General features: G+C 44.6%; 1 protein-coding gene across 1 annotated transcript in view; it reads right to left on the reverse strand.

Moving 5' to 3' along the window:
• thsd7ab (thrombospondin, type I, domain containing 7Ab) overlaps positions 1 to 18,697 on the reverse strand; it is a gene marked incomplete at both ends in the record, with an annotated part of 328,169 nt that overhangs the window by 150,994 nt on the left and 158,478 nt on the right. Inside the window, one exon of the mRNA XM_084442488.1 lies at positions 9,231 to 9,479. Within this exon, the coding sequence (XP_084298614.1) occupies positions 9,231 to 9,479 (249 nt within the window). The remainder of the gene's footprint in view (positions 1 to 9,230; positions 9,480 to 18,697) is intronic.

Consider the following 18,697-nt stretch of genomic DNA (forward strand, 5'->3'; position numbering starts at 1 on the left):
CTTGTCCCTTATGGTAAGAGGATGCTGAGGTTACATTATGAGCCTCCTACCCCAAGCCACTTTGGAGATATTGGTCTGGACACTTGCTATGCAAACCTATTACAGTTGTACACTGACATGTGGCGACTGTACATGCCTGTTTCTCCAACATGGATGGGGCTAGAAGGCTGACACTTGGTGGTCTTAGACTACCCATGGGTGCCATGAACATACTACAGTATCAGCCGGAGGGCCCTTAGGCCTTGAGGTGACGATCACGCTCTGAATATCCCGTTCTCTGATTGGCCCATATGGGATGCTCCGATTGGTCCGACGTACAGAGGGCCCTTAGGCCCCGAGGGCCCGATCACGCTCACCGAATTTCGTGCCGATCGGACAACTTTGAAAATCGAGCTCTCTGATTCGTCCGAAACTCCGCACGCCATTCGGCCACGGGCGGGCCTCCGCCCTGACAGGATATCAGCCCGATCGGTGGGGGTCAAACTCAAAACCGGCCCGAGACAGTTTTGGGCACTGCAGGCCTCATCAGCGCCCTCTAGAGGGCGCACGGTCCGAATTTGGCGAAGCCCTTCCCAAAAACGGCGTCCCGATAGGTATCGTGATCGGGGACGGCGTTTTTGAGTGAAAAGTGCCTGGGCTGTACACAGTTTGCATTTGAGCCCGTGTACGGCTGTACGGCCGCCACAGAAACGCCCGAAACCGCGGCCGACAACGCTCACAGGCTCCGCAGGGATGGTCGCCCTCTTGTGGAACGGGCCGGGACCGCCCTGGAGCGCAGGAAAACCCATACGCACGGGGTGCCCGTTCGGAGGGCCGCCTGGCGTCGGTCCGGGCCGCCAACGGGGGGCGCCGGCACGAGCCCGGGCGGCTTTTTAGAGACCGGCCATGTATTTTTGGCGGGCCCCAGCGGCCCCCGGGGACAGCGTGTACAACGCTCGTGAGGTGTACAGCCGCCACAGTTTTTTACAATGGGGGCCTGTGGCGGCTGTATGCCGCTTCCAAAGGGGGAAAGGGAATCGGTATGACCAGAAAATGTTCTACATTTGTCACTCCTGCAATTATCAAATCAGTTATTCATTCATTGGCTTCATCTCATCTTGAATACTGTTCAGTAATCTGGTCCTCTGCCTTAAAATCAAATATTAAAAAGTTACAGGTTGCTCAAAACAAAGCGCCCGTCTAGTGCTTGGTTGTTCCTTTGGAACAAATACAGCACATGCGTAAACAACTTAACTGGCTTGCAGTAGAGCAGAAAGGGTCATTGCATCTTTTGATGTTACTAAGGAGTGTCATCAATAACAACAACCCGTTCAGTTTGGCCCACCAGTTACAGCTGACTGCCACGCACGGCTATAGTACAATATATAATCATATAAAGCTCCAAGCTCCAAAAAGAAATGACAAGAAACTTACTGTTGTATATAGGTCCATTGTGCTTTGGAATGTCATGCCTCAAGAAATTACATCTACTGTAAAAAATAAACAAAAAATGTTCAGGAGGCTTTCTAGACAATATCGACTGTGTACCAATACTGAATGAGTAGCTTAATACAAGTTGTTTCCAATTGAATGTAGGCTTTACGATCCATGATATGATTTTGCTTGAAAATATTGTGCTTGAATCAAGGTTATTAGTTAACGAAAACTAACTAAAAAACGAAAACTAGGTGTGAAAACATTTTAGTTAACTGAAATAAAAATAAAAACTAGACTTTCCAAAAAAAACGATAACTAACTAAAACTGTATTGTGTGTTTACAAAACTAACTAAAATAAACTAAAATTATATAGAAAATGTCCTTAGTTTTAGTCTTTTTCATTTCATACATAAGCCTAGTTGTCCTGGCCCCTTCACACGTCTTGCATGAATTGACAGGCAGATAAACTCCATCTCCAATCACCACGCAGGACAAGGTGTTCCACGTTTACCTTCCCTTTAATGTAGCAACCGGCAGTAGGGTAAAACTGTTACAAAGAGAGAATATGTATATATAAGTATATGCAAATACGCAAATGACAGTAAACTCTTAGAAGATAGGCTGCAGTAACTATGACAACGCTAGCCTACATGAAACAGCATGTCCAAATATTCTGCAGCAGTAGCTAGCTACAACTGACGCATACCACTTTCCCTTTCGTCTGAACACAAACGCTCAAACAATGCCATATAATGAAAACATGAATACACCAATCATTTGTAAATTAATTACAAACCAAAGAGTAGTTTTTACATACCGACGATGCTTCAAAGACATGAACAGCCGAGTGAAAACATACGTCGAAACAGCATGATCTTCCTAAGCAAGCTCTGAGACGGAGCACTGAATAGACACGTAGAAATGACGTCACATTGAAAGTAATATACTTTTCCTATGTCCCTAAATTACCAGCAGAGGAAGCCAAACCTATCAAAAATGAGAATAAATCACCCTAGAATAAATCACCAACAACAAGACATTACACTAGTATTTTGGGTGGTTATGAAATCTATCCTCCATTTTATTTAGCTGTGCCCCTGCGCAGAAGAAACCTGACGTGCGCCTGATGGTTTGTTTCACATGGAGTGAAACAGCGTGAGCTCACAAGATCAGGATAGTCTCATGAGGATAGCACAGAAGAATAAAAAAAACTAAAACTAATAAAAACTAAACTAAAACTAAGCATTTTCAAAAAATAAAAACTAAACTTAAACCTGCTTTAAAACTAATCAAAACTAAACTGAAATTGAAAACAAAAAGTTAAAACGATATAAAAATAAAAACTAATGAAAAAAGCTAAACTATTATAACCTTGGCTTGAATGAACACTGTATTTATTTAGGTCGGATAGCTTGCAAAAGCTAGCCCAACTTGTGATATTCCCACTATTTCTTTCTTTCTTTCTTTTTTTCTTTCTTATTATTCTCCCCAGACTTCTTCATACTTTGTGCTAGAAACTTCATTCAAACTTCAAATGGATCCATTCAGATTTTTGATATTTGTTATAGTTTTTAAGAAATGTAACTTTTAAAACATTTTTTTGTCCCATTGAAACTGCTTGAAACTGCTTTTGGAATGTTCAGAAACTTTGTTTTTAGAGTGGTGGCAGCAGTTGCTTTGAAAATATTCACACATTTTTTAAACTGCTGGCACTCCTACAATTTTGAAAGCTCACACATATTATACATCAAAATGTTCACACAACTGTGCTGATTCGTACAATGTAAGTATCTAAGCAGTGTTACGTATAGTTTTCGCTGTATGACGATTTGTTCGGCAACTGCGCTCCTCATTGAAACGTATGGGCCCACACTCTACCTTTTGAGCTGCTAATTTTGCATTTTTACACTTTTTCTAACTCGTCGCCATGCCTCCAGTTTTTAAGCTACACAGACATATCTTAGCCTAAAATGTTCAGCATTTTCTCAGGAAACCTTTTGAGAGAGAGCTGTCTGAAGCCAACATGCCTTTCCATTGAAGTGAATGAGAGGATGCTCACAGTGTCAGTTGGGATTTGAATTTGGGGACACGTGCTCTCTGTACAGGCACCCTTTTATGACTACTGTGGTAGCATTCATATTCATTCCTTCCTTCCTTCCATCCATCCTTCTTTCTTTCCTTCCTTATATTCAAAGAAATATTCAGAATGACACTCTTTTTCAGGCTGCAAACTCATATTACTATCTTTTCTCCTCTTTCAGCTATTGAACTCAATAAAACTATGAGTTATGGTCTAATCTATTTTTGAGTGTAGTACTAGCAGTACTTATAACAAACACCTAATGCTTTTCACTGCTACTGCTTCTAACCTCAACTTCCATACAACACCTCCACAGCTACTGCTCGGCCCGGGGTGGGCTATAGACACACGGTCTCCAATGAGGGGTGCATGGGCATCAGTGTTAATTTTGACAGCAAATTATGATTTTGTTTTAGTCATAGTCTTTTGACTAAAATGCCATTTAGTTTTAGTCATATTTTAGTCATCTGACTTGTTTTAGTTTTAGTCTAGTTTTAGTTGACTAAATATCATTACGATTTTAGTCGGCAAAATCTACCATAGATTTAGACAACTCAAATTTAACAGGCTTAGTTCAATCAATCAATCAAGTTGGATTTATATAGCGCCCTTCATGAAACCCAGAGCGCTTTACAGAGTCCAGTATTCATTCAGACAGTCATACCGGTGGTGGTAAGCTACATCTGTAGCCACAGCTGCCCTGGGGCAGACTGACAGAAGCGTGGCTGCTTCTGTCAGACAGTTTCATAATGAAGCATTCCTCTCCCCGAGTCTGATGCTAACTGTGTTTGTGCCTGATATAGCAAGCTATAACATTATCATGTCAGCACTAGTTAGCTAGTCAGGCTAGCTAACATCAGGCACAGGCTAGCTAACGTCACACCGGAGGAGAGGGGCTATGGCGGCGCCAGGTAGTTAACTGTTCGTGTCTTATCCATCTAGCTACAGTATAACATTAGACAGCAGCAGTAGTTGCTTAGCTAGCTTACCCAGACTAGCTAACGCTAGATACCCCCGCCAGCCGCCACAAGCATAGCCCCACTTGTTGCTACACAGTGTAACGTTAGCTAACCTGTGCCTAACATTAGCTAGCCACTAACGTTAGCGTTGTAATGATCAGACACTTCAGTTCTCCCCCGCCACAAACCTACGTGAAACACTGGTTTATTTTAGCTTGTATTGTATTTGAAGTATTTCAGAAACACATTAGTTTAGTTTACATTAGTAACATTAGTTTTAGCTAATACGGTAACGTTAGCCGGGGGTGGGGGGGTGCTTACCTTCTCGTGAATTTCGGGATGACTGTTCTCCAAATGTCGCTTTAAGTTTGTTGTATTTTTGCCAGTAATTTTCACCCCACACGGTTTACAAATGGTTTTGTTTTCCTTTGCATCAAAAATGAAGTTTATCCAGATGTCTCTCCTCTTTCTCCCGGTGTGTGCGAACGTTGACAAAGACATTTCTGAACTGTGGTCATTTACTGAACAGTTCAGGCGCAGCAGTCGTATGCTGTTAGTTGACTTCCCGCCGGCCGGTGTAGCAACGGTACTATTCAAATGTAGGCTAAATACACACAGGCTACCTGTAGGTTGCATCCAACTCGTTCTATTAATACATCCATGATCCAACTGCGCACATCCCGAACCTCGACATTCTGATTTGAACTTTTCCCATACGTCCCTCCATAACCATTTGAGTCTAGTTTTTATTTGTTGACGAAAATGTGAATAGATATAGTCATAGTTTTTGTCATCATACATTCATTTTTATTTAGTTATCGTCTCGTGACGATAACCCAAAAAATGTTGTTGACGAATAGTTTTCGTCATAGTTCTCGTCAACGAAATTAACACTGATGGGCATGGCCTGGCAATCACTGACCTGCCCCCCACAACCTCTGACCTGAGGGAGCAGAGTCTCGCCACCACGCCACTATCCACGCCACTGTCCCCACATCTCAGACCCTGAGTTGGCTAAAGACGCAGTTTTCACGGTTGGGTGCATGTGGTTGGTCCGGGAAGCAGTACACTGTCTTCGACCGGCTCTGACCCGAGGGGGCGGAGTCTCGTCACAACGCCACTATCCACGCCACTGGCCCCACATCTCAGCCCCTGAGTGAGCTACAGACACACGGTCTTCACTGTTGGGTGCATGGAGATTGCCCGGATGTCAGTGCACTGCCCCCGACCTGCTCTGACCGGAGGGGGCGGAGTCTCGCCGTCACGCCACTATCCACGCCACAGACCTCACAACACAGCCTCTGAGGTGGCTAGAGACACACGGTCTTCACTGGTGAAGGCAGGTGGGTAGCCTGGCATGGCCTACACTGTCCACGACCGGCTCTGACCCAAGGGGGCGGAGTCTCGCCACCACGCCACTGAACATGCTACGGACACCACAACTCAGCCCTTGAGTGGGCTGGAGACACACGGTCTTCACTGGTGAAGGCAGGTGGATAGCCCGGTGCGGCCTACACTGTTCACGCCTGGCTCTGAACCAAGCGGGCGGAGTCTCGCCACCATGCCACAGACCCCACAACTCAGCCCCTGATTGAGCTTCAATGGTGGATGCATGGACATTGCCCGGAGGTCATTGTACTGTCCCTGACTAGCTGTGACCCAAGGGCCTAACCAGCATGCCACTATCCACGCCACGGGCCCCACAACTCAGCCCCTGAGTGGGCTAGAGAAACACGGTCTTCACCGGTGGAGTCATGTAGGTGGCCCGGAGAGGGGTACACTGTCCCCGACTGGCTCTGACCTGAGGGGGCGGAGTCTCACCACCACGCCACTATCCACGCCACAGGCCCCACAACTCAGCCCCTGAGTGGGCTAGGGACACATGGTCTACACCGGTGTGGGCAGGTAGGTGGCCCGGAGAGGGGTACACTGTCCCCGACCAGCTCTGACCTGAGGGGGCGGAGTCTCGCCACCACGCCACAGACCTCACAATTCAGCCCCTGAGTGGGCTAGAGACGCACGGTCTTCGCCGGTGGGTGCATGGAGATTGCGCGGTCCGTAGTAATTCCAGCAGTAGCTGTTACATACAGCTGCAGCAGCTAGCCCACCTCACATTTTCTCCAGGAAATGTACTTTCTAGTTTTATTATTGTTCTCTTGTTGTTTTCGTCTGTACTTGAATGTTTTGTATTTTATGTTTTGTGCAGGACCCCAGAAATATCAGATGTACACTAGTGTGCTTCTGATGGGGATCCTTTAATAAACTAAACTAAACTAAACCAGTAGCTGAGTCAGACAAGCTTGCTTCAGCCCTGCTGTCAAGTCTCAGCCAAAACAGACGAGCGCTGGGAGGAGGCTATTAACTCCATCGACTTCTCACACTCCAGCCGCAAGGCATGGAGCATCCTTAACAACCTCACTGGTAGGTCCCCCTGTCACTGCCCCATCTCTGCAAACAAAATTGCATAACAATTTGTGAAAAGTGTGACATACGAGGGCTGCAAATTGTCACGTCTCGTGGTGAAAGAAGTGTCTGACCTCTGGAAGGCTACAACTCCTAGCAGCGGTAACATCTCCAGTGAATTCACACTGGAGGAGTTCGCTGCTACCAACCAGCATGTAAAGCCAGGGAAAGCGCCGGGACCTGACTCTATCTGCCCGGTGCTTATACTCCACGCCGCGCCTGCCTTGGAGTCCTGGTTAAGAGCGCTCCTCTCTTCCTGCTTGTGCCAACTCAAGATCCCCAAAATCTGGAGAAGAGCCCTAGTTGTTGCGATCCCTAAGCCGAATAAGCCTGACGGCTGCCTACGACATCATATGGCACTGCGGTCTCACCTGCAAGCTGCTCTGCCTGCTGCCGGACAGGCACATGGTCAGCATGATTATGGAGTTTGTCCTAAATCGTAGCTTTACCCTCACCACTGGTAGTGGACAGCGAAGCAGGTCCCCTAGGTATCTGTCCTGGCCCCCTACATTTATAACATCTACACCTATGACCTGCCGATCACAGTCTCCAGGAAGTATGCCTACGCAGACGACCTTGCGCTGGTGTACTCTGCTGGAGACTGGCAGGCCGTGGAGGAGACCCTGAGCCAGGACATGCAGACACTTGCGGCATACCTCCGTAAATGGAGATTGAACCTCAGCGAAGATGGTGTCGGCGGCCTTCCCCCAAGGCAACAACAAGGAAGCCAAACAAGACCTCCAAATCCAATCCTATCTCGGCATGACATTGGACAGGTCGCTCACGTTCCGCCGACACCTTGAGTCAATGCGCAAGAAGTGAACAACTCGTGAGGCGACTGGTCCGATCAGGCTAGGGCGCCGGCGCAAAAACATTGCGTACGGCAGCCCTAGCACTGGTCTACTCAACCAGTGAATACTGCGCACCGGTGTGCCGCAGCGCGCACACCCTCCTCATCGATCCACCTATCAACGAAGCCTTGCACATCGTGACAGGATGCCTGCATCCCACTCCTGTGGAGAAACCTTCCCTTCAGGCATCCAGCCTGCTGGTCTCTGCCGCACAGGAACCACAGCAAGTTGAGACACCCTTTTGTGCCTGCCACACGGGATCTCCTGCAGCAATACAGAGATCTTAACATCAGTGAGGCAGAATGGGCGGAGGTCACCTCACGTGTGGAGTGGGAGGAGAACACCTCCAGACTCACTTCCAGTCACTTCCACCGGGATGGACTTACCCAGACCTGCATGGTTGAGGCTTAACCGCCTCTGGACCGGCGTAGGACGCTTCTGCTCATCGATGCACAGATGGGGCTTGGTGTCCTGCGTGCCGTGCAAGTGCAGCGCCGAGGAACAAACTGCAGACCAAGTCATTCAGGACTGTCTGATATATTGGACACCCAACGGAGTGCGTGGCCTGGCGGTTGTGGATGACAAAACGGTGATGTGGCTCCTGGACTGTGCCCGGATATACAGCCCGGGTGACCCCCTCACCCAGGCTCGGGGCGGTAAAAGGATAGCCCTTTGGCCCCCGGGGTGGTAAAAGGATAGCCCTTCGGCCCCGAGCCTGCGGGGAGAGGATGAACCAACCTTACCCACACTACGAACAAGATCTGAGGCCTGCGGCGGCTGCCCCACTAGAATAAAGTAATACTAACTCACTGAGTAGAAAGTTGTTGTTGAATTTTGGTAATTGACACATCATCTGTTAAAATAGTTTACTGTAATACCACAGGTGACAAGTGGATCCTTTGCCAGAAAATCTGGCAAATCTGGCAATCTGGCATGTCTCAAATCAAAGATTTGAGACATCTAAAGCAGTGTGTGTGTGCATGTGTGTGTGTGCACTCTCAGATATCCTCAGACTCTCAGATATCCACAGACTCTCAGATATCCTCAGACTCTTTTGTGTATGTGCTCTGTGTCTGGCACCAGCTCAAACATAGATCTGTCTCCATGCCAACCCAGGAGATTAGATTAGCTCACTCATGATTAAAGCTGATGGGAAATCAACAGTGAGAACGTAACACCTCCATCTGCAAGAATTTCAACACACGTTTTTAAGGCTCTAGGAGGTTATCTTTATACAGGTACAAAGTTACAGCCTTCATGTCTGGTGGAATCTACTCACCAGGAGACACGATTGCAACCTGAGATACATTTTCTTTTAAAACTGCATCCAGTCCTCTTCACACAATCTCGCATCCACATTCACACACACCAGTATGCTTCACGAGTTAGTTGGTATAACACTTTCTTCAGCTATGACGCTGACACTGCCCCCCCCCCGTGTTATCCAGAGACACACTTACGTGGGGCAGGGGGGGGCTCCGTCCCACTGGACCTGGCACAGCTCTGTCTCCTCCGTGGGGGGGCACTCCTGCCCCCCCCCCATGGGGAACTGGAGGACCTGGCGGTGGCGGGAGCGCTGGCTGCCGGGGGCACTGGGGTCCAGGCAGGCTGGGGAGCAGGGGCTCCAGTCGGCCCACTCGCTCAGCGCACAGTCCTGGGACAGCAGGCAGGCCTGGACTGTCAACGGGAGCTCCCTAAGAACACAGCAACTAGAGCAGAGAGAGAGAGAGAGAGAGAGAGAAAGAAAAAGAGACAGAGAGAGAGATACATTACGGTTGAGACCAGGGTGAGACAGTACAGTAGGACCCCACTTATCTGGGACCAAAGGTCGTTCGTATCTCTGAAATGTCCGGATGACTGAAACTTATGTTAAAATGCACCAAATTCAATAAGTGGTATACTTGTTTCATATAGACTCATAATAGACCAATAAATACCCTTAATTACTTGTGAAAATGCATCAAAATTGCTATCAAATAGCCAACTAAACTCATATAGCCTAGCCTATAATACACTACAGTAGCCTATAATAAAATAACCGAATTTCCACTTGCGTGCTTTGATCAAATACAGCACAGTAGGACCCCACTCATCCGAACTTCAGAGATCCGAACCTCCCGGTCTACTGGACAGGCTTAAAAAACTTTTTTTTTATTTTTAGCCTGCTATCTGGTTACTGGTGGGATTTTCATTACAGTACTGTATCCTACTGTATCCTTCATTACAGAACTGTATGTAGACCTACATGTTGCCTGTAGGCTGTAGCCTACTGTCACGTTTCATTTCTTCTAATGTCGAGCGCAAAACGCAAACGAGTCTGCTGCACGAGAGCTGCATTCCTTGGTAGCCAGAAAGCGCGTCAGCAACCTGAAGCAGAGGAGCATCGAGTCATTTTTCGTTCCCAGTTAATGGACTTCAGGAACACAGACGTGTTGTGGGCATGTAGATTAGCCTACTAGACCTACTGTATTTGTTAAATAATAGCCTACAGCCTAGGCCACGTTAGCCTACATTGGTTGTTTTAGAGACTTTCTTTTAGGCTACAATAGCCTAAGACACGACAACTTGTCTGTCATTTCATTTATTTATTTATTGATTATCATTTGCTCTAATTGTTCTAATGTTGGGTTGTTTTTAGGCTATACCATTTTGTTCTGCGAATACAGTAGCCTATCGATGCAGCGTACGCCTCATTTCAGAATAAAGTACTGTATTTGATCAAAGCATGCACTCAAGTGGAAATTCGGTTATTTTATTATAGGCTACTGTAGGTCTATTATAGGCTAGGCTATATGAGTTTAGTGGCTATTTGATTGCAATTTTGATGCATTTTCACAAGTAATTAAGGGTATTTATTGGTCTATTATGAGTCTATATGAAACAAGTATACCACTTATTGAATTTTAACATAAGTTTCAGTCATCCGGACATTTCAGAGATACGAACGACCTTCGGTCCCGTTGGGTTCGGATAAGTGGGGTCCTACTGTACATGTATTTAAATACAGATGGTCTGCACAAGTTCTCCTTATTGACCATTAAAGACGGTTGGATTCATTCCTTCAATGATTTCAAGATTGAATTATTACTTTCTTCCACAGTACTGCAGTGAAGTTCAAATCAAATCAAAGTTTATTTGTAACACATTAAGGCAGTTTTGGTTGGGATGGGATATTTTGCCTTTTTTTTTCTTAATAAAAAAAAAAAAACAGGCCAGGTTTATGTGCATGGCTGGCTTGTTTCTGTTCAGGACTGGTTGAACGGAAGCTAGTCACGCCACTGAAATCCCACTGGGGCCTTGAGTCCTATGCTTTCACCGCTACTCTACTTATGCAGTAGAGATCGGCAGGTTGATTTTGGTGTCCTTCTTTATTTTGGTATGCTGGGACTACTGCCTCTTGTGGTGCAAACAGAGAAATGCAGGTCAGCATTGACCGGAGGGAGGGAGGGAGTGATAACCGGACAAACATTATTCTAGGTGCGCTGGCTTACATCCATGCACAAAAAACCACTGCCTCTTGTCTAGGTGCCCTGGCTTACATCCATGCACATAACAAAACACTGCCTCTTGTCTAGGTGCGCTGGCTTACAGCCATGCACAAAAAAACACTGCCTCTTGTGGTAGGTGCGCTGGCTTACAGCCATGCACAAAAAAACACTGCCTCTTGTGGTAGCAACATAGAACAGGTCAACAACCCGACGGAGGGAGGGAGGGAGTGACAACCGGACATTTGCTATCTTTCGTGCGTTTCGTCGCCACGCACAAAAATAAAAAGTTCATTGGTATAGCTTATTTCAAAGGCAACACAATGCTCTTTACAGAGAGAGCAATCCTACCCCTACATCTTCCAAAGGGAAGCACCTGTCCAACGTTGTGTCGACCTGGCAATAGATGGATGGATGGACAGACAGACTAGATAGACAGACAGACAGACAGACAGACAGACAGACAGACAGACAGACAGACAGACAGACAGACAGACAGACTAGATAGACAGACAGACAGACAAACAGATAGATAGATATATAGACAGACAGACAGATAGATACAGAAGCATTTAAAATCCCACATGCATAAAAAGCCATAATGTGTCTAGTGAACCATTTTCCTGAATGCCGTTCCTTTGAGTGTTTCAGTATGTGTGTTGTGTCTATGAGTGTTTCAGTGTGTGTGTGTGTCTGAGTGTTTCAGTGTGTGTGTGTGTGTATGTATGAGTGTTTTAGTGTGTGTGTTGTGTGTCTATGAGTGTTTCAGTGTGTGTGTTGTGTATCTATTAGTGTGTGTGTGTATATGAGGGTTTCAGTGTGTGCGTTGTGTCTATGAGTGTTTCTGTGTCTATGAGTGTTTCAGTGTTGTGTTTCTGAGTGTTTCAGTGCGTGTGTCTGAGTGTTTCAGTTTTGTGTGTCTATGAGTGTTTCAGTGTTGTGTGTCTATGAGTGTTTCAGTGTTGTGTGTCTATGAGTGTGTTAATGAAATTCAAGTATCACCCATGTGTTACACCCCAATTTGGTTTTTCTGTTTTCCTACTTGATTGATGTTCCTGGGTTCTCTGAGTTTATTGTTTTACAACGTTTGTGGAAACTGGAGTTAACCCCGTTCCCACAGAATCTCTGTTTATCAAGACCATTTGGTCTGTGACATCACTCACACCCTCTGTACCATCCTATAAATGTTCTGTTCCAAGCTAGCTATCTTCTCTGTTAGCTATGTTCTTTGTTGTTCTTTTGTTTCAATGCTAGCTCCCACATGCTAGTTAGTTCACCGCATGTTAGCTAGTCCACTGCATGTTAGTCCTTGGTTCTGAACTGTCCTTTGTGCACACGTGTTTGACTTCCGGTTTTGCTGCTTGTGTGAAAAAAAAGTGAGAGTTTTCCCTCGTGGTCCACCATTTTGAGGGTCAACCATTTTGTTCTACAACTTTCTTGGCTCCTGAGTCTGCCATTTTGTTGAACAAGGGAAGAAAAAAAAATCTCTCAGCACAGCAGTGATTGGTTGAGTGAACGTGTCTAGTCTTATTATAATTTTCAAATAGTTTGACCTATTTTGTCAGTTATTTTCTTTCTTTTGAAGATGGGCGCTACTTCTAGTACACCAAAGCGTGAACCTTTTCTTGGCGCTGCCAAGGTAGTTGCATTAAAATGTGGTCCTACTGTATGTGAGCAAATTGCATTATGGGCTAAATACAATGATTTTCCCCCTGTGTCAGGTACATTATCTGTTAAGTTGCTAGGAGAAGTGAAGGGACAGCTTGAGGAGTTTGAGTTAACTAAATTGGGCAAGAAACCACAGAATGCCATAAACTGGTCTCATTTTGCTGACTGCGAGTAACTCTTTATAGAGCTGAAACTGCCCACATCAAAAGAGAGTCTAGAAAGAACTCACTGTCACTGCTAAAGCTGTTTATGTTAAGAAATTAATTCCTCCTTCAGACGATCTATTAGAACCGTGTCGGCTATATCCTAATCCACATGTGGCAGGCCCCTTTCAAGGCCCGCAGGGACAGCGAGTCCTCGCTCCTGCCCCTATTCAGCAGGTCGCCGCCCCTCCTCCAGTCCATGTGCTGGCCTCCCCTCCTCCGGTCCCGACACCTCAGGTCCAACCAACTGCTGCCCCACACCCAACTTCCTTGGTTCAAGCCACACCCCTTGCTTCTGCAGTGTGACAATTCACATTCCCTCCTGCTGTTCAGTCATCTGTCACCTCTGCGCCTGCTACATCTCAGGTGTCAACTCCCGCAGGTCCCCCGCAGATGAGCTGTGTCTTCAATATGATGCGGTGGATGATTCAGACAGTACAGTAGACAGCGCACCATGGTCACCGGCAGATGAGTTGTGTATTGAGGCAATGGAAGAGACTAACAACCGTATGCGTGGAGGCGGAGCGGCTTTAGATGGTGACAATGACGCTGTTAATGATAATGAAATGAAGATAATACATCGTGATCAATTTAATAACACTGAAATCAGGCAATATTTGAATTTCCCGACGGCTTCAAACCCTCCTGACTTCAGGGCGTTTTATGCCGAAGTGACAAATGGTTTACACGACCGTATTTCTAGAGCTTTAGAAAGAGGTAATGTTACGAGGAATGACCTCATTCAGGCCGAATTGAGAGCAGACAGCCTTAATAATGACGTTTCAATGGTTCTGCGTTATGGTGAAGGATCTCTCTCTGATTTTGGGGAATTACTCGATCGTTTAGTGCAAAGCAATATGTCTGTTTTTTCAGACAGTAATTTACAACTCGTCATTCAAATTGTTCGACCGCCCGGGGGTGGAGTTAGAAACAAAAGGAAAGCTTAAAGTTATCTGGCGTGTGAAGTTATTAGAAAAAAAGCAGCCCATTTATTTGTTATGCAAAATGATAATCAAGCATGTTTTTCGCTTGCAGATCCTACTCTGTCAACTGATGAGGCAGTTACAAAAGGAGTGTGTTTTACAGACTGTCTCCAAGAGGCGTGCTTTGAAAGAATTCTGTGCACTGATTGTAATAGGCAAAGACATATGTTTACAACGTCATAAAGAATCAAAATTTCATCTGAAAGCAAAAAAGCATGCAAGCAACTTGATCTATAAAAAATTTGTTTGTTGTAAGAGTGTTTACCACATTCCATTTCGAGGTGGCAATGGTCACAGCTGTATTGTGAGAATATGCTTAATATGTAAACAGCCCCTCAACCACACGCCGACTTGGAATGCAGGTTGTGGACAGACGGTCAGTGAGCGAAGAAATGAGGAGAAGCACAGATGCTTCATGAGGAGTAAACAGCGCAAACCAGAAGAGAATATAAATAATAAGATTGTATTCTTTGATTTTGAAACTTCCCAGACTGATGGAAAGCATGTGCCTATTTATGTTGCAGCCTTATCACTCGGCGGTGAAAAGTGGTCATCTGAAGGGCCAATGTGTGCTTTAGAATTCTTACTACACTTTAGACAAAAAAGGTATAAGGGTACTACTTTTATATGTCATTATGGAAAAGGTTTTGACCATTATCTGATATTAAACGCATACGTAAAACGGGAAAACACCATTCGTTATAGCACAGGGGAGTAAAATATTACTCATTATAGATGAGTTTCATCTAAAGTACTTGGACTAATTTTCTTTTTTACCCTTCCCCTTACGTACATTCCCGCAGGCGTTAGGCTGTAAAACAGCAATGCGTAAGGGCTACTTTCCCCATCACTTCAGTGACATGTCCAAATTTGGGTTTAAAGGCTGGTATCCGGATCAGCACTTTTACGGAGCGGATCAAATGTCTGTGAAGGAGAGAGAGAAATTTCTACAGTGGTATGAAACTGTCGAAGATCAGGAATTAGATTTCGTCGAAGAGCTAAAAGCTTATTGTGAAAATGATGTTCAAATTCTAAAAGAAGGAGTTGACAATTTCCGTACTGAATTTATAAAGACCACACGTGTTGATCAGTTTGACAGCGTGACCATCGCCTCTGCTGCATTGAATGACTGTTCGTGGACGGTTATGCAGAAAAAGATGGTCAGAAATTTGTTTTTGAATTTCTCGGATGTTATTTCCACGGTTGTTCTACCTGTTTTAACCCTCATGACAAATCTCCCCTGAAAGGAGTCGTGTTTGATGAATTGTACTCAAAGACACAGAATAGATTGAGGAAACTACAGTCAGACTATCCAGTAAAAATTTGAATCATCTGGGAACATGAGTGGGCTCATATGAAAAAACACAACCCGGATGTGAAGGCCTTCCTAGATACTTTCACAGAACCCGTCCTATTAGACCCGAGACGAGCGTTATTTGGAGGACGTAACATGACGAAACAATACAATATTTAGATTTCCCCAGCTTGTATCCATTCTGTAATGAAAGATTTGATTATCCAGTCGGACACCCCACCATTATTTACAAAGATTTTCAATCTCCTGACCAATACTTTGGACTGATACGTGCCAAGGTTTACCCGCCGCAAGGTCTGTTTTTCCCTGTACTACCTAGAAGGAACAGCGAGGGAAAATTAGTTTTCACATTGTGTCATACTTGTGCAGAAGTCAACAACCAGGCAGGTGCATGTGAGCACACTGATGAGCAGCGAGCTCTTACAGGTGTCTGGGTATCAGTAGAAAGGATACACCCTGGTTGAAATGTATGAGTTTTGGAACTTTCAGGAGCGGTCAGATGAACTCTTCAAAGGTTATATCCTCACCTTCCTTAAGCAAAAGCAAGAAGCTTCAGGTTATCCAGCAACCGTCACGGATGAGCAAAGTAGATTGAAATATATTGAAGATTACAAAGAGAACCAAAACCTAGAGCTCGATCCTCAAAAGATTTGATTCAATCCTGCTAAGCGTCAGATTGCAAAACTTCTCTTAAATTCTTTATGGGGAAAATTAGCTCAGCGTTCTAATCAGCTCACCACGACTCTTGTCAGCAGTGCAGAAAAGTTATTTGAGTTTTTATTCAGTGACCGGTATACAGTCTCATCGTTCCACTTCATAAATGAGAGTTGTGCTCTTTTGCAATGGCGACACAACTCTTCATACATTCTTCCACCCGGAGAGGTCAACGTGTTCATTGCGGCTTTTACAACCGCTTATGCACACTTAACATTGTATTAGGAATTAGACAGGCTGCAACCAAGAGTGCTTTATTATGACACTGATTCAATTGTGTTTTTATCCTCACCAGGTGATCAGTATCAGCCCGCGCTCGGAGATTATCTGGGACAGCTGACATCAGAATAGGCTCTGTGCAGCAGCTCCACTACTTCCTGAAAGTCACTTGGCATCTTTATTTCCTGTCCTATATGATTGGATTAAGTGATTAATCAGGTGTGCGCTGGGTCTGCCGCACACCTGATTAATCACTTAATCCAATCATATAGGACAGGAAATAAAGATGCCAAGTGACTTTCAGGAAGTAGTGGAGCTGGTGCACAGAGCCTATTAGATCCAGGTGATTATATCTCTGAATGGACATCCGCCGGCGCTAAGACATACAGCTATCTCACGAAAAATGGTAAAGTGTGTTTAAAAGCTAAAGGTATAACAGAACTTTGAAAACTGTAAAAATGTAAACTTTGATAGTCTCGCACAATTGGTAGAGGATTATATCAAAGATTCTAACACATGCCGTGATATCCCGACACATTACAATAAAATAGTCCGCAATATAAAATAATTTGAACTCGCTAATAATCCGCGCGTGATCAAATTTGGAGTTGTGTTTGATAAGAGACGTTTACTCGATGGCGGTAAAACCCTACCATTTGGCTGCTAAGCCGCTATTAGGCTCTGCTGTTTTCAGAGGTGATATAGATTTATGATGGTCTAACCTCTAATTTTGGTTTTCAAGCATTGTCTTTTCTTTGTTTCACTATCTTTACTCTTCATTTATTTTCTCTTACCATTGTATCATTTATTTGTATCATGTATTCTGAAAACTGTTTTTTTATCATGTATTCTGAAAACTTTTTTTAATCATGTAGGTTTGTTTGTGTTTATAAATCATTTGAAAATAAATTGCATACATTTCTCTGTCTCTGATGATTATCATATCACTCTGCAAAAACTATCTACAGGGTTTAAAGCAGGAAAAAATCATGTGCCAGAATTTCTTTTTTAGAGAGCGGGGGGGGGGGGGGGGGGTGTAAAGCAATTGTAGCCTATATCAATATATCTTATTATTTCAGCTGCCACCCCTAGACTGGCAGTGGACGCTTAAATAAAGCAAATGTAGGCTATAGTTTTTAAGTTTCAGGTTGGAGTAACCTAGACAATGTGATATCTATATACAAGAGGAACTAAAAGATGCTATTAAGATGGAAAAAGTGGCATTGGTGCCATCACAATTCAATTAAAATGTAGTCTACTTCTCTTTGTTCCTAGGAACAGGAGGCTAGTCTAATAAATCATCATTAAAGACTTTTTTTTAAATGAGTGTTTTTACTTGGTTCTCCGCATCACCCACAGCCTACACGAAACTGCAGGTAGGCTAAATGCAAGCCAGCGCATTGTCTACGACTGTAAATGCACAAGTCGTAAAGGCTCAAGCAGCTGTCATTCTGCAATTTTTCATATGATATCGGGGAAAGCCAAAAAAGGTTTGTTGGTTGTAAAAAAGTGTTCTTAAGAAGCTCTCACTGTTCGCGCCCTGCAGATTATTTTTTAATTCGCACACTGAAGTTCAATATAGAATCTTAACGTCCATATGCCTTTTTCCAAGTGAATTGATCGGTCAGCGGGCAGTGCTTCATACGTTTTGATCCTTAATCTGGAACTTAACCTGCCCCGGTGCAGGTTAGCTCGGCAGCATAAATTACCGTGTCGATATAGCACGGTGAAAAGTAAACCACCTTCGTGGTACGGATAAACCAGCCTTGAACCTGAAGTTATCGCACTAACCCTGTAATCCTGTTTCATAGTACAGGGCCCTGGCATCCATCCTCCTGAGCTAGCTGCTAGCCAACGTCAGAGATTTTATATAGAGAATATTTGCTAATGTCAACTCGGAGCTTCCTCGAGTGTCGCGCGTTGTCTAACCTGACTGAATGAGAGACTACGAAAACATGTTTAAGGCCCGCCCTACTCTGCCTCTGATTGGCTAGAACTCCTTCGTTACCTTGAGTAATGCGATTATACCATTGGTAGTTGGAACTATCCCTTCGCTTTGCTTTAAAACGACGGAAATTCCGGCACCGTGCCGGAGAACTTTAAGCCCTGTATTAGTTTAAAAAATAAATTGTTTCTTATGTATTCAATGTATGTTTCTTTATGCATCCATTGTTCAAAAACATTATTGATTAATTGAATTGCCCAGATAAATAAATACAAATATACTTATTATCTAAAGCTTGTCTGTCAAGGTTGCAGTAGTCCCCCTGTTGCTTCCTGGTTTAGAGGATGGACCCATTGCCTCGTTCTGGCTCTCTGCTGAAGGAGGACAGCTGCCAC

This window comes from Borostomias antarcticus, assembly GCF_949987555.1.
Source record: "Borostomias antarcticus genome assembly, chromosome: 8".
NCBI lineage: Eukaryota > Metazoa > Chordata > Actinopteri > Stomiiformes > Stomiidae > Borostomias > Borostomias antarcticus.